General features: G+C 39.0%; 1 gene segment (V, D, J or C); it reads right to left on the reverse strand.

Moving 5' to 3' along the window:
- Positions 1-392: 392 nt before the first annotated feature.
- Positions 393-1258, reverse strand: LOC119040870 (T cell receptor alpha variable 13-1-like). The segment is given in 2 exon segments: positions 393-988; positions 1147-1258. Coding segments are annotated over 2 exon segments (495 nt in total).
- Positions 1259-13211: the final 11953 nt, after the last annotated feature.

Consider the following 13211-nt stretch of genomic DNA (forward strand, 5'->3'; position numbering starts at 1 on the left):
GAAATGGAGAATGCTCAGCTCAAGATACAATATTAAGTGAAAAAATCATGAATCTAATAAGAATAAGAATTGATAGAGTAATCCAGATATTACCAGTATTATCTAAATACAGAAGTATCCATTTATATTTTTAATATTTTACATATTTTTATATTTGAAATACAGAGTGGGTAAAAAGTGGGTTTACAGTTGTTATGCAAATAAATACTATAATAATTAATAAATAATACAAGAATATACCTTGTCTTTTGCATACTGACAACTATAAACCTATTTTTGCCTCACCCTGTATATAATGATTTATAATCAGAAAAATAATAAATGCCCAGTTCAAAACACAATATTTAAAAGCTTATATTTAACAAAAATTATATTGATACTAAGGGATATTTTATAGAAGGGTTATCTAAATATCAAGTGTAAAGTAGCCTTTAAACCTTGATTTCAAAATAAAACATTACTAAGTCCCTTCAACAATCCATTACACAACAGTCATCAACAGAATGTTCAAACATTTTCTGGTCATCTTGAAACTAACCTTCTTATTATGTGTTTTTAACATACAACACATTAGTTTCCACTTGCAGACAAGCAAAATGACATGCTATACTTCTAGGACTGTCCCAAGGTGGTGGGGGTGAGGGGTGCTGCATTTTCAAGTTTGCATACAGGTTGTAGGTGCTGAAGAAGCAATGTGTACTTGCTGCACAGAAGTACACAGCTGAGTCTCCAGGCTGGGAGTTTTTGATGTGCAGGGAGAAATTTCTGGCTGTCTTATCCAATAAAACAGTAAGTCTTTCATGCTGCTTTTCATTCTCATTTGAACGAATGCCTATAATAAGTTGGGGACCTCTTCCAGCTTCTTGCTTATACCATGGAAAGTAGCTTAAAATACTGTCTGAGTATGAACAGGTGATGACAAAGGTATTTCCTTCCTCGACACTCAGGGTAGGAGGATGCTGATTCACTTCCCCTCCTTGGCTGACACCTATGCAGCAAGAAAAATTCAGAGAAAGAAGAGTGACCAGATTATTATGCTTCGAAATTTTCTCTCTACAGTAACTAAGGAAACCCGAATAAAGCCAGGCTTGGCTTCTAAAATAATACCCAGTAATAGAGTTTATTTCCCATTAACCCTCAACTCACAGTCCAGCTGCAGCCAAAAGAACATGAAGAATTCTCCAATGGATATCTTCATTCTTATTGAGATCAGTTGAGGACCTGCTACCTACAGCCAGGGGACCTACTGCTGTTACCAAGTTATCTCTTCTTTCCTCTAACAATAACGGGGGTTACTCACATTCTCTACCCAGCCAATAAGAAAAAGACTGTTCTTCTGCCAAAGCTTATTTCATCAGAATTCACTAAAATGAACCCTCCACATATTCTGCATCAGCAGAGGTGCACTACCACCTTGTGGTCACATCCATAACTACTGATCTCATTAAATGTTCTCTTACCCTGTGCCTATAAGAGACTCAGACACAAAGGCAACAATAAGTCAAACAAATTGACTTACACATCAGAGATTAAGTAAGAATGTAGAGGTGAAGATGTATATCTCTGTAAACCACTGAGTCCTTGTTAATACGTTGTGAAGAGGCAGATATTTTTGGTATTTGTTCAAAGATGGCCTGTGTTTTTATGTTTGAAATAAGGAAAGCACCGTGATTCACTCTCTTAACCAAAGAAAATACAAAACATTCCTCTTTAGCTAAATCTTCCATCCTTGTTTTCTGTTATGTAGAAAAACTCTTTCTAAAAGGAACATGTAAGTCAAAGAGCAAAGTATGAGGAAGGAGATCATTCGATATCTCAAACACTCACTCTGCTCCTCTAAGGTAGTCTTGCCTAGGACCTTGTCATTCCCAGAGACCTGACAGTACCAACAGTCAAAATGAGAAATCTTCCCTCAATTCATGACTGTGATGAAAAGCAAAAGATAGAATCTACATGATAAGGGAGCTTGGAGAAAGCCTCCATGAGTTATTAAATTTTCAGTCATAGGAAACAATTTGACACTTAGATTGGGTTAATTTGCAAAGAGAAATCTGACATGCTTTAAGAAATCTATTCCAATGCTGTGTCTTATATTCCTCAAAATATTGAAAGAATACAAATTCCAAGAAAACATCAGGCTGCAGAGTCAGAATATAGATCACCATGTAACTTTATTCTTGAGGTGGTTCCGTTTTCTCATATCAAAACGGGTGCCATATCCTACAATGCAATTACTGACTCATATCCTTAGCAGAATTTCCTTTAAAGTATAAGCCAACTCTCCCAGCATGGACTCCTGCCACCCTGGCCATTGCTGTCTCATCCTCTATAATCTCTCACTTTTCTCCCAAACTCCACTACAATGTTCTTTCCTCAAAACATTGATAAAGCCCTTCAGTTCTGTCAGTTTCCAGAATGATCTTTCTCTACCAATAATACTTTCTAGTCCACTTTCGTATCCTGGAGTTCTCTGATTACCTCTGTGAGAAAAATCCAGGGAAAAGTAAATATTTCCTGTGTTTGCTAAGGAAATAGTACAAATAGAAACTGACCCTGAGGAACTGATCATGAGAAATATTTCCTGGGAAACCAAGGCTACCTTGTTGCTAAAAGTGGGAACCCATTTCCTGTGATTTGAACCCACTGGTCATCTAGAATTACAAAGCACAAATCTAGTTTTTTCTTCCACCTTTCACGCCCTTAAAGATTTAAAGACAACTATGGTAAAGAATATAAACTCAATATATAAATTTCAATTATATATAAAATGCATGTTTTTATGTAGGTAAAACTTTCTGATTTTGAGGACCTTCCATTCTCTCACTTGTTCCAAATAAGTTTTTTCAACCCCTCTGTGGGCAAATTTCCCACTTTTTGGAGACAGATACTTAGGTTATTATTTGATGTTTAGAGGTATGGCATATGCAACTGACTATATTGGTGTGAAAGTGACCATTCATATGAAAATAAGTGTTTTATATATTAACTACTGCACAGCTATAGACACCCCTTAGACAATATTCCTTGTATCATAACTATATCAAAAAGCATTATTTTACTATTTCTTAAAATGTTGGCCTGAAAAACTTTTATCTAGTATCATCATGAACCACCAGCTGCATGATATTTTCAATTCTGATTTTTTTAGCTGGTAATATGTGAGTTTTTCTCATTATATTCACATGCTGCCTTCAGGACTGTCCACTTGGGATAATAAATATAGTAGCTACTTTCAGAAAAGTCCATTGCAATACATCTGTGTGTTGCAAATGGTACCCTCACCTTGCCTTCCTCTTAGAGAAGCCAGTGAATGATGTATTGGTTACTGATACAGTAAGAGTGGCTCAGCCTTAGTTTCTTTTCTTGCCCAAAGTGTCAAACATTAGAGAAATTAGAATTCTCTATTCCAGTGCTTAAATGATTGACCAAGGTTTTCCCAGACCCAGACTGCAGAGACCTATATAGATGGGCTTTCATTAGACAGTTCCTCTTTGCTCAGCAATAAGGTCCTGCAACATGTAAACAGGAAAAAGAATGCTGAAGAGGAAGTGAGATGATCCTATTACTTTCTATTCCCAGCTCCTTTTCTATCTAATTCATTTAAATTGGACCTTAAATGTATTCCCTGTCTCTGTAAAATAAGATTGGTCTAGAAGATTTCTAAGGGCTCTTGGAGCTCTAAAATTCCTTTATACTATTTAACAAAGCAAATATTTATTGAGGACTCCTGTGTACAATGTACATGTTAGAATGGCGAGATATTGTCCTGCATTCTGAAACCCCAAGACTATTTTCACATCCAAATTCAATATGGTGGGTTTGAGGTTATCCCTAATTCTGGTGCCTCTTCCATGTCAGAGACAGAGTTCTGAGTATTAGTTCCTATCTGGGTTTTCATTTCTTCTATAAGACCAGCGATAAACCAAGGAGAACTTAAGTCCATAGTAAAGTGGAATAAATGGGACTTTACCACTGAGTGTTAATAACACCACAGGCAGAGACAGAATTGGTTCTATGACTAAACCATGGATAAGCTGTATGTTCTTCTGAATACTTATATTATATATGTATATGTATAAAATAGCATATAGATCTTATAGAAAAATAATAAAGAAAATCTCAGCTGGGAGAACCTTGAGGAGGAAGATAAGCTTGTGAATATGCAAAGCAAGAAACACTTTCTAATAAAAATCTAACTGTGGCCTTCTGATCAATATGGAAGCATAGGGAGACATGCCTCACCTCCTCCCACAACCACATAGAGAAATTACAATGATTTCTCAAAACAAATAATAACCAGAATCGTCATAAAGTTGAGCTGTATGTAAGTCCAACTACCAAGAATTTAATGAAGTCACACTCATCCAGATGTGTAGGACAGGAAGAGTCTCGGAGCTAGGTGGAGATGCACAGAGACAGTGGTTACAGTGGCAGAATGGGTGGTCCCACATTCATGTGTGATGGATAAAAATTGGGATGGAAACCTTGGGAGAGAGTATTCCCAGCTCCAGGCCAGACCACACAGCCTATGGTCCTAGCTCCAGGAAGATAAATCCCCATAACTTCTGGCTGTAAAAAGTAATAGGGGTGGGGCAATGGATCAACTGCCAAATTTTTAGAAGAGTTCATTTAAAGGTCCCACATGGGCATAGAAGGTACACAAACCCACCCACGCTGGGGTTCCCCACCATGGCAATAGCTGAAAGGGCACCAGTCACATATGGGAAGTTGGTGAAGTGACTAGAAATGGGGCAAGTGTCGGGCAAACCTTCATAAGCCAAGCAGCTGCATAGTCCCTTTTTTGAGCCCTCCCTCAACCCAGAACCACAGAGTGATGAAGTGGGTTGCCCTGTCATGGCAATTACCTATGGTTATACCAGACACAATTTTTAGGCACCTTTTACAGGGAGTCAAAGCAGCTCTACCTAATACACAGGAACAAACACAAGAAGGCTGCCAAATTGAGGAGACAAAGAAATATGGCCCAAAAGAAAGAATAGAACTCCAGAAAAAGAACTAAATGAAACAGAAATAACCAACCTATCAGATACAGAGTTCAAAACACTGGTGATAAGGATGCTCAAAGAACTCATTGAATACAACAAAAACAGAAAAGGAGAAATGAAAGTTACACTAAGTGAAATAAAGAAAAATCTACAAGGCACCAGCAAGAGTGGAGACTATGAAGCTGAGCATCAAACCAATGATTTGGAACACAAGGAAGAAAAAAGCATTTAATCAAACAGCAGGAAAAAGAAAAGAGAATTTTCAAAAAATGAGGATAGGCTGAGGAACTTCTAGAACAACTTTAAACAAAGCAACGTTCAAATTATAGGGGTGCCAGAAGGAGATTAAGAAAAAGAAATTGAAATCTTATTTGAAAAAATAATGAAAGAAAACTTCCCTAATTTTGTGAAGGAAATAGACATAGAAGTCCAGGAAGCACAGAGTCCCAAAAAAGATGAACCCATAGAAGACCACAACAAGACATATCAAAAGGGACCTTACAGGCAAGAAGGGGCTGGAAAGAAGTATTCCAAGTCACGAAAACCAAAGACCTACAACCAAGATTACTCTATCCAGAAAAGCTTTCATTTAGAATGGAAGGGCAGATAAAGTGCTTCTCAGATAAGATCAAATTCAAGGAGTTCATCATCACCAAGCCCTTATTATATGAAATGTTAAAGGGACTTATCTAAGAAAAAGAAGATAAAAAAGATGAACAGTGAAAGGACAGCAAACTCACAGTTATTAATGACCACACCTAAAACAAAAGCAAACTAAGAGGACAGCTAGATCAGGAGTGAACCATAGAAATGAAGATCTCATGGAGGGTTAGCAACAGGGGAGTGGGAGAGGGAGAAGGAGAAGGGGGGAGAAGGTACAGAAAATAAGTAGCATAGACAGTAGATAGAAAATAGATGGGGGGAGGGTAAGAATAGTAGGGGAAATATAGAGTCTAAAGAACTTGAGACACGTGTTCATGAACTAGAGGGGGGGGAGTCATAAGGGAGGGGTATGCAGGGTGGAGGAGAATGAAGGGGGAGAAGTAGAACAAATGTAATGGCATAAGCAATATAATAAAAATATTTTTTAAAAAAAGACATATCATATTAGAATGCCAATGATTAATGGTAGATAGTCTTAAAAGCAGCAAGAGAAAAGGAGACAGTTACCTAAAAAGGAACTCCATAAGACTATCAGCCAATTTCTCAAAAGAAACTCTGCAGGCAAAAATGGACTGATAAGAATATTCAACTGAGGAGGAGGAAAAAAGGAAGACAGGGACAGAACAAGTGGAAAGAGGGAGGTGGGGACAAGGGGGGGAGAAAAAAACTGTACTTGAAAAATAACTAAATAAAATTTAAAAAAAAAAGAAAACAAAAAAAAAAGAATATTCAAACTGATGCAAAGAACTTACAATTTAGATTATTCTACCCAGCAAAGCCACCATTTAGAATGGAAAGGCAGATAAAGTTCTTCCCGGACAAGGTAAAGCTAAAGGAGTTCATCATCACCAAGCCATTATTACATGAATGTTAAAGGGACTCATTTAAGAATAAGAAGATAAAAAGTTTGACCATTAAAATGGCAACAAATTCAAACTATCAGCAATTGAATCTAAAATACAAACTAAGCAAACAACTAAAACAGGAATAGAATCATAGATATGGCAATATCTTGGAGGATAATCAGCTGCAGGGTAAGAGAGGACTGGGGGAAAGGTGTAGAGATTAAGAAGCATTATTTATAGATACAAACTAGGCAAGGGGTGCCAAGAATAGTATAAGAATGGAGAATACATATAACTTATATGCATGGCCCATGGACATGAATTAAGGGGAGGATTGCTGGGCGGAAAGAGGGCATTGGATGGAGGGGGGCAAAGGGGAGAACTGGGACAACTATAATAGTGTTATCAATAAAATATATTTTTTAAAAAAGGAAAAATCTAATTGCCTTGTCTTCTGGACTTTGTCCTTTCAAGGGTATTTTGAGTGCCAAGACTAGGTATATAATGTCTGAGATCCAGTTGAAATAAAAATTTGGAATCTCATTCAGCTAAATAATTAAAAGGAGTCATTGGTGATATATCTAGAGAACCAGTTTTCTTAAATGCTTTAACTCTTCATCCAAGTCAGTTGCATGTAAGTCTGAGTTTAGTTTTTTAAGACTTTCTTTCAGACAGTTTAGGGTCATGGAAAAATGAGGAAGAAATACAGAATTTCTAATATACCTCCTACCTCCACATATGCATAGCCTCCACTATTATGAACTTCCCCACAAGATTGGTATATTTCTTACAATTAACAAAATCTATTTATTACATTAATATATCATAGTCATGCAAAGTCCATAGTTTACTATAAAATTTACTCTTGGTGTTGTACATTGCATGGGTTTACACATAAGTATAATGACCTACATCTATCACTACAGCATCACAGAGACTAGTTTCACTTCCCTAAAAATCCTCTGTTCTCATCCAGTCATCCCTCCCACTCCATTCAACACCTAGTAACCACTGGTCTTTTTACTCTCTACATAATTCTGCCTTTTTCACAATGTCATGTGATTGGAATCATGCAGTACATAGCATTTTCAGGTTGGCTTCTTTATTTACTAATGTACATTTAACTTTACCCTATCTTTTCATGGTTGATAGTTCATTTCTTTTTAGTACTGAATAATATTCCATTGTTTGGGTGGACCACCATTTATTTATCCATTTACCTACTAAAAGACATCTTGGTTGCTTTCAAGTTTTGACAATTATGAATAAAGCTGTGATAAGCACCTGTGGACAGGATTTTGTGTAGACATAATTTTCAAATTTTTTGGGTAAATGTACATGAGCAACATTAATAGACCATATGGTAAGAGTATATTAAGTTTTATAAGAAAATGTCAGGCTGCTTTATTGAAATGTATACACTATATTTCAATAGTGTATACATTTCAACAGTGTATACATGGGTGATAGTGTATACATGTCCCATGATATATACATGTATATATACACTATCACCAGTGAGGTTTACTGCTCTCCTTTGCTGCAGGTCAAAGTCCCAGAGAGTGAAAGCATAGGTGGGCACAACAGGTGGTCCTGACAACTTCATGGTTCACACACTTCCAGCTGTGACCATGACCCTGAGACTGCATGCATGTGTTCCTGTCCTTTGTTCTATGGTTACATGTATCTCTTCTGCTCACATATGTCTTCCAACAACTTATGGAGCTCACTTAAAAAACACAAGTACAAAAATAAAATTATTCAAAATTTCAAGACAATGATATCAAGCCTTAAACCGAGGGCAGGGTTTCTTTTGCCTCTGCACAGGTCACACACCCAGGAAGTCAGTCTGGTCCCCCAGCTTCAATGGAGTCTGCCCTTTGTCTTCACCTTAATTTGGGAGGCCCCATTCCTTCCTAACAATGTTCTTACATTAACATAAAATACATACAAGTTGAAATTTAATTTGCATTGCAATTATTCCACATGCAACTTTAAACTTTTGGTTTGGTGGCCAGAAATCTTTGTCTCTGGCTATAATGGATAAGAAGGATACTTGAGGAAGTTTTCTGCTCATTTTCCAGACTGTGAATGAGCTTACAAAATCATGAATAATAGATTCGCTCAAAATGCAATAAATAGCAGTGAATTTTAATAGAATGGATGAAAATTTCCATGATCTCTTCCATAGAAGATACTGTTTAGAAATGACCGAAATGGAACCCTGATACTTTGCTGGTGAGGAGGTAAATTGGTGAGCTTCTATGGGAACAGTATGAACAGTCCTCGAAAAATTAAAAATAAAACTACCATAAGACCCAGCAATCTCTCTTCTGGGTATATCCCCCACCAGAAAAAAATTGAACATATTTGTTTGTAAAGATGCCTGTACCCTTATGTTTATTTTAGCATTATTCACAATGCTCAAGGCATGGAAACAACCAAAGTGTCCTTTAACAGATGATTGGATAAAGAAGTTGTGATACATACCTAAAATGGAATACTACTTAGCCATAAAAATTAAAATATCGCCTTTTGTGATAACATGAATAGATGTTTAGAATATCATGTTAAGTGAAAAAGTCAGATGGAAAAGGACAAAAACCATATGACTTGACTCATATGTGATACATAAAACAGAAATCAACAAATGAACAAACAAAAATAAACAAACTTACAGATACAGACAACAGTATGGGGGTTAGCAGAAGAGAAGGTTTGGGGGAGGAAGAAAAGGATAAAGTGGGTCAAATATATGGTATTGGAAAGAGACTAGAGTCTGGGTGGTGAGCACAGAATGCAATATACAAATGATGTGTATGGAATTGTACAGGTAAAATTTACATAATGTTATTCATCAACGCTACCTCAATAAATTTAATTTTAAAAGTGACCCAAATGGATAATTTGTTAGTGGTGTATGTAAACACATTGAACAAATTTATTAATAGAAATCATTCAGTTAGGTGATGCAAAAGAGTGTTCTAGGACTTCCGCCAAGATGGAGGCATAGGTGGATGTGCCGTGCCTTCTCCCACAACCAAGATTAGAGAAAACTAAATATTAGCAACAGAAAACACAGCCAGAACACGGAAAATTGAACTTTTCGGAAGTCCGTTAACAACAAATTCTTCAGCCTGACCGGTAAGGGGCGAAACCAGCGGCTGGCGGAGCAGGGTTGCACAGGAGGACTCGGCCAGACACACTCAGGCCCGCGGAATCCAGACGCAGGGTCAGACCTAGTGAGCGACCCAGCGAGCAACCAGACGAGCGACCTCGGGGGAGACAGCCGGGCCGGGGCTGCGTGTTGACTGAGGTCGCGCATTTGTGCGAGGGTGGACAGGCGAGGAAGTGGGCGGTTGGACCGGGCCGGCAGGTCCCCACGGCAAGCGGCAGTGGAGGGCGCCGCCATTTCCCTGCTCTGACCCCACCTCCACATACAGCGTCATAACCCAGCGACTCTGAGCGGCCCGGCCCAGGTGAACCACCTAAGGCACTGCTCCTCCGCACCCAGCTGTGAGAAGCGGCAGAGGGGGTCGCCATTTCCCCGCTCTGGCCACGCCCCCACATACAGCGTCACAACCCAGCGACCTGGGAATCCAAGGCCCCCCCCCCCCCCCCCCCGCTTCTCACACTTAAAGGGCCCGAACAGACCAAGAATGGCGCAGGAGGATCTCAGAGCCCCAGAAATAAATCTAAGCGATGAAGAAATAGCAAAACTCACAGACGCACAGTTTAAAAAATTGGTGATCAGGATCCTCACAGAACTGGTTGATTATACGGACAAATTAGACAAATATATGAAGGCGAAACTAATTGAAATGAATGGAATTGCACAGGACACCAATAGCAATGAAAAGGAAACTGGGACTCAAATCAATGGAGTGGACCAGAAGAAAGCAAATAATGGCCAAACAGAAAAGAGTCAAGAAGCAAGAATTCAAAGAAATGAGGAGAGTCTTAGGAACCTCCAGGACATCTTTAAACGCTCCAACATCCGAATTATAGGGGTACCAGAAGGGGGAAAGGCACAGCCACCAGTGGAAAACTTATTTGAACAAATAATAAAGGAGAATTTCCCCAATCTGGCAAAGGAAATAGACTTCCAGGAAATCCAGGAAGCTCAGAGAGTCCCAAAGAAGTTGGACCCAAGAAGGAACACACCAAGGCACATCGTAATTACATTAGCCAAGATTAAAATGAAGGAGAAAATCCTAGAAGCAGCAAGAGCTAAGGGGACAGTCACCTACAAAGGAGTTCCCATCAGACTGTCAGCGGATTTCTCAAAAGAGACCTTACAGGCAAGAAGGGGCTGGAAAGAGGTATTCCAAGTCATGAAATCTAAAGACCTACAACCAAGATTGCTCTATCCAGCAAAACTTTCATTTAAAATGGAAGGACAGATAAGGTGCTTCTCAGATAAGATCAAATTCAAGGAGTTCATCATCACCAAGCCCTTATTATATGAAATGTTAAAGGGACTTATCTAAGAAAAAGAAGTTAAAGAAACATGAACAGTGAAAGGACAACAAACTCACAGTTATTAACAACCACACCTAAAACGAAAGCAAACTAAGGTCAGCTAGGTCAGGAGTGGAAACATAGAAATGAAGATCTCAAGGAGGGTTAGCAACAGGGGAGTGGGAGGAGGAGAAGGGGGGAGAAGGTACAGAAAATAAGTAGCATAGACAGTAGATAGAAAATAGATGGGGGGGGCAAGAACAGCATGGGAAATATATAATCTAAAGGACTTGAGACACATGGTCATAAACTAAAGGGGGGGTGATGGTGGGGATGGGGGGGTAGGGTGGAGGGGAATAAAGGGGGAATAGAACAACTGTAACAGCATAATCAATAAAAAAAAGTAAATAGTTAAAAAAAAAAAAGAGTGTTCTATACCAGTTAACTAAAAACATGAACTTCACTAATTTAGTAATGTGAATTCATACGAGTCACTTGTACTCTACAATCCTCGCTTTGTTCATGCCTAAAAGGACAGAGTCCTTATTGATAGGTGTTATCAGTGTCATAATATATGTAATAGGCTAGACTGAGTGCCGACTGTTCAAACAAGTTATTTTTCTTATGTTTGTTAGTTCCACGAGTGAATAAACATAATACAAAACTTGAAAATTATTACACAGACTGTCTTACCTTTTCCTTGAAAGTAGACAAATCTGCAATTAACTAAAACAAGTCATCTCTTTCTATTTCTTGACCACCATATATTTTCTCAGAATTTTTCAGTAGGGTAAATTAATGACATTTATATGCCAAAGTGATCTGTTTTAACAGGGCATTGTATATTGGCATCTTTATCAGTTGTTTTTCATGGTTCCATATTAGTGCTTTATCCCTATAAGGGGACTTCAGGGGAGAAGAGGGGTAGAGAACCAAGTGAAATGATAGTACTAAAGTAGCTAATTATACAAGGAAAAAACTGCTGGAACTTAAATCTTAAACCCAAATAAGTGCAAAGTCTAATGTGGAGACAATATGCATCGCTGCACGAGAAAGGGGTGGAGCTGCTGGCCCAGCTGCAGTTTGGGTGCAGGCTGCAGATCACCTGGGAGCACTGTGTCTCTGCTGCACAGAAGTAAGTGGCTGAGTCTTCCGGCTGGGAGGTTGTGATGTGCAGCGTGCTGTAGAGGTCCTTAAGATTTATTGTGGAGCTTAACCTTCCATTGTGCTTTGTCTCTGAAGTCATGTAAAATAGACTGATGAAGCCACCACCAGGATTCCGTCGGAACCACTTCATATACGTCACTGTGGTAGAAAAATTGCATCTCAGAGTACAGTTGGTTCCCTCCTGCAGGTTCAGGACTGGAGGACTCTGCTCCACCTTCAGCCCTCTCACCCCTGCTTGGAAAGAGAAAAACACAAATTATATCACTGGACAAGTGATGCAGCTTCTAGACTTATAAAACATCCCAAGAAGCACCCAAGTGGGACCATCTAAGGAAAATCTGTATCAGATGCCCCTTTCTTCTCCCACAACCAACTGTGGACAACCCCAGTCCCCACCTGGGAGGCCCCCAACTCACAGCAAACCTGGACCCACAGAAGCCACAGCAGAGCTCCCAGGTGTCTCTCCATAACTTATTTCATAGACACTGTGCTGCCTCTGCCCCTGCTCTGGAGGATGTAGTGTCCTGGACCCAAGCAAAGTTTCTTCCTTCAGTCAATATGCCCCACCAGACTCACTGAACACCAATCACCTCTGAGCTCTGTCACTCATCTTAAAAGCCAACTCCACCCACAGTGGCCCAGTGACACAGCACAGTCATCTCTCCAAAAGTCTGGGTGTGAACAGTGTGGGAGGGTGGAGGTAATATATACAATATATAAAAATACACAACTTGTTTTTCAAGTATATTCTATTGATTATGCTAATGCAATTTTCCCCCTTTTATACCCTCTCCACCCTGCACCTCCCAACCCTCCAGCATTCTCTCCCTTTTAATTCATGCCTATGGGTTGTACATTTAAGTTCTTTGAGTCCTCTGTTTCCTATACTATTTTTTGACCTCTTCCCATCTATTTAATGCCTACCAATTATGTTTCTTCTTCCCTATACCTTTTCCCTCTATCCCTCCCTTCCCCCCCACCCCACCCCCAAAAACCCTCCATGTGATATTTCTCAGATTCTATTCCTGTTCTAGTTGTTTCCTTAGTTTTTGTTTTTATTGCTTTTATT

This window comes from Artibeus jamaicensis, unplaced genomic scaffold (genome assembly GCF_021234435.1).
Source record: "Artibeus jamaicensis isolate MK-2021 breed Jamaican fruit bat unplaced genomic scaffold, CSHL_Jam_final scaffold_3047, whole genome shotgun sequence".
Taxonomy (NCBI): Eukaryota; Metazoa; Chordata; class Mammalia; order Chiroptera; family Phyllostomidae; genus Artibeus; species Artibeus jamaicensis.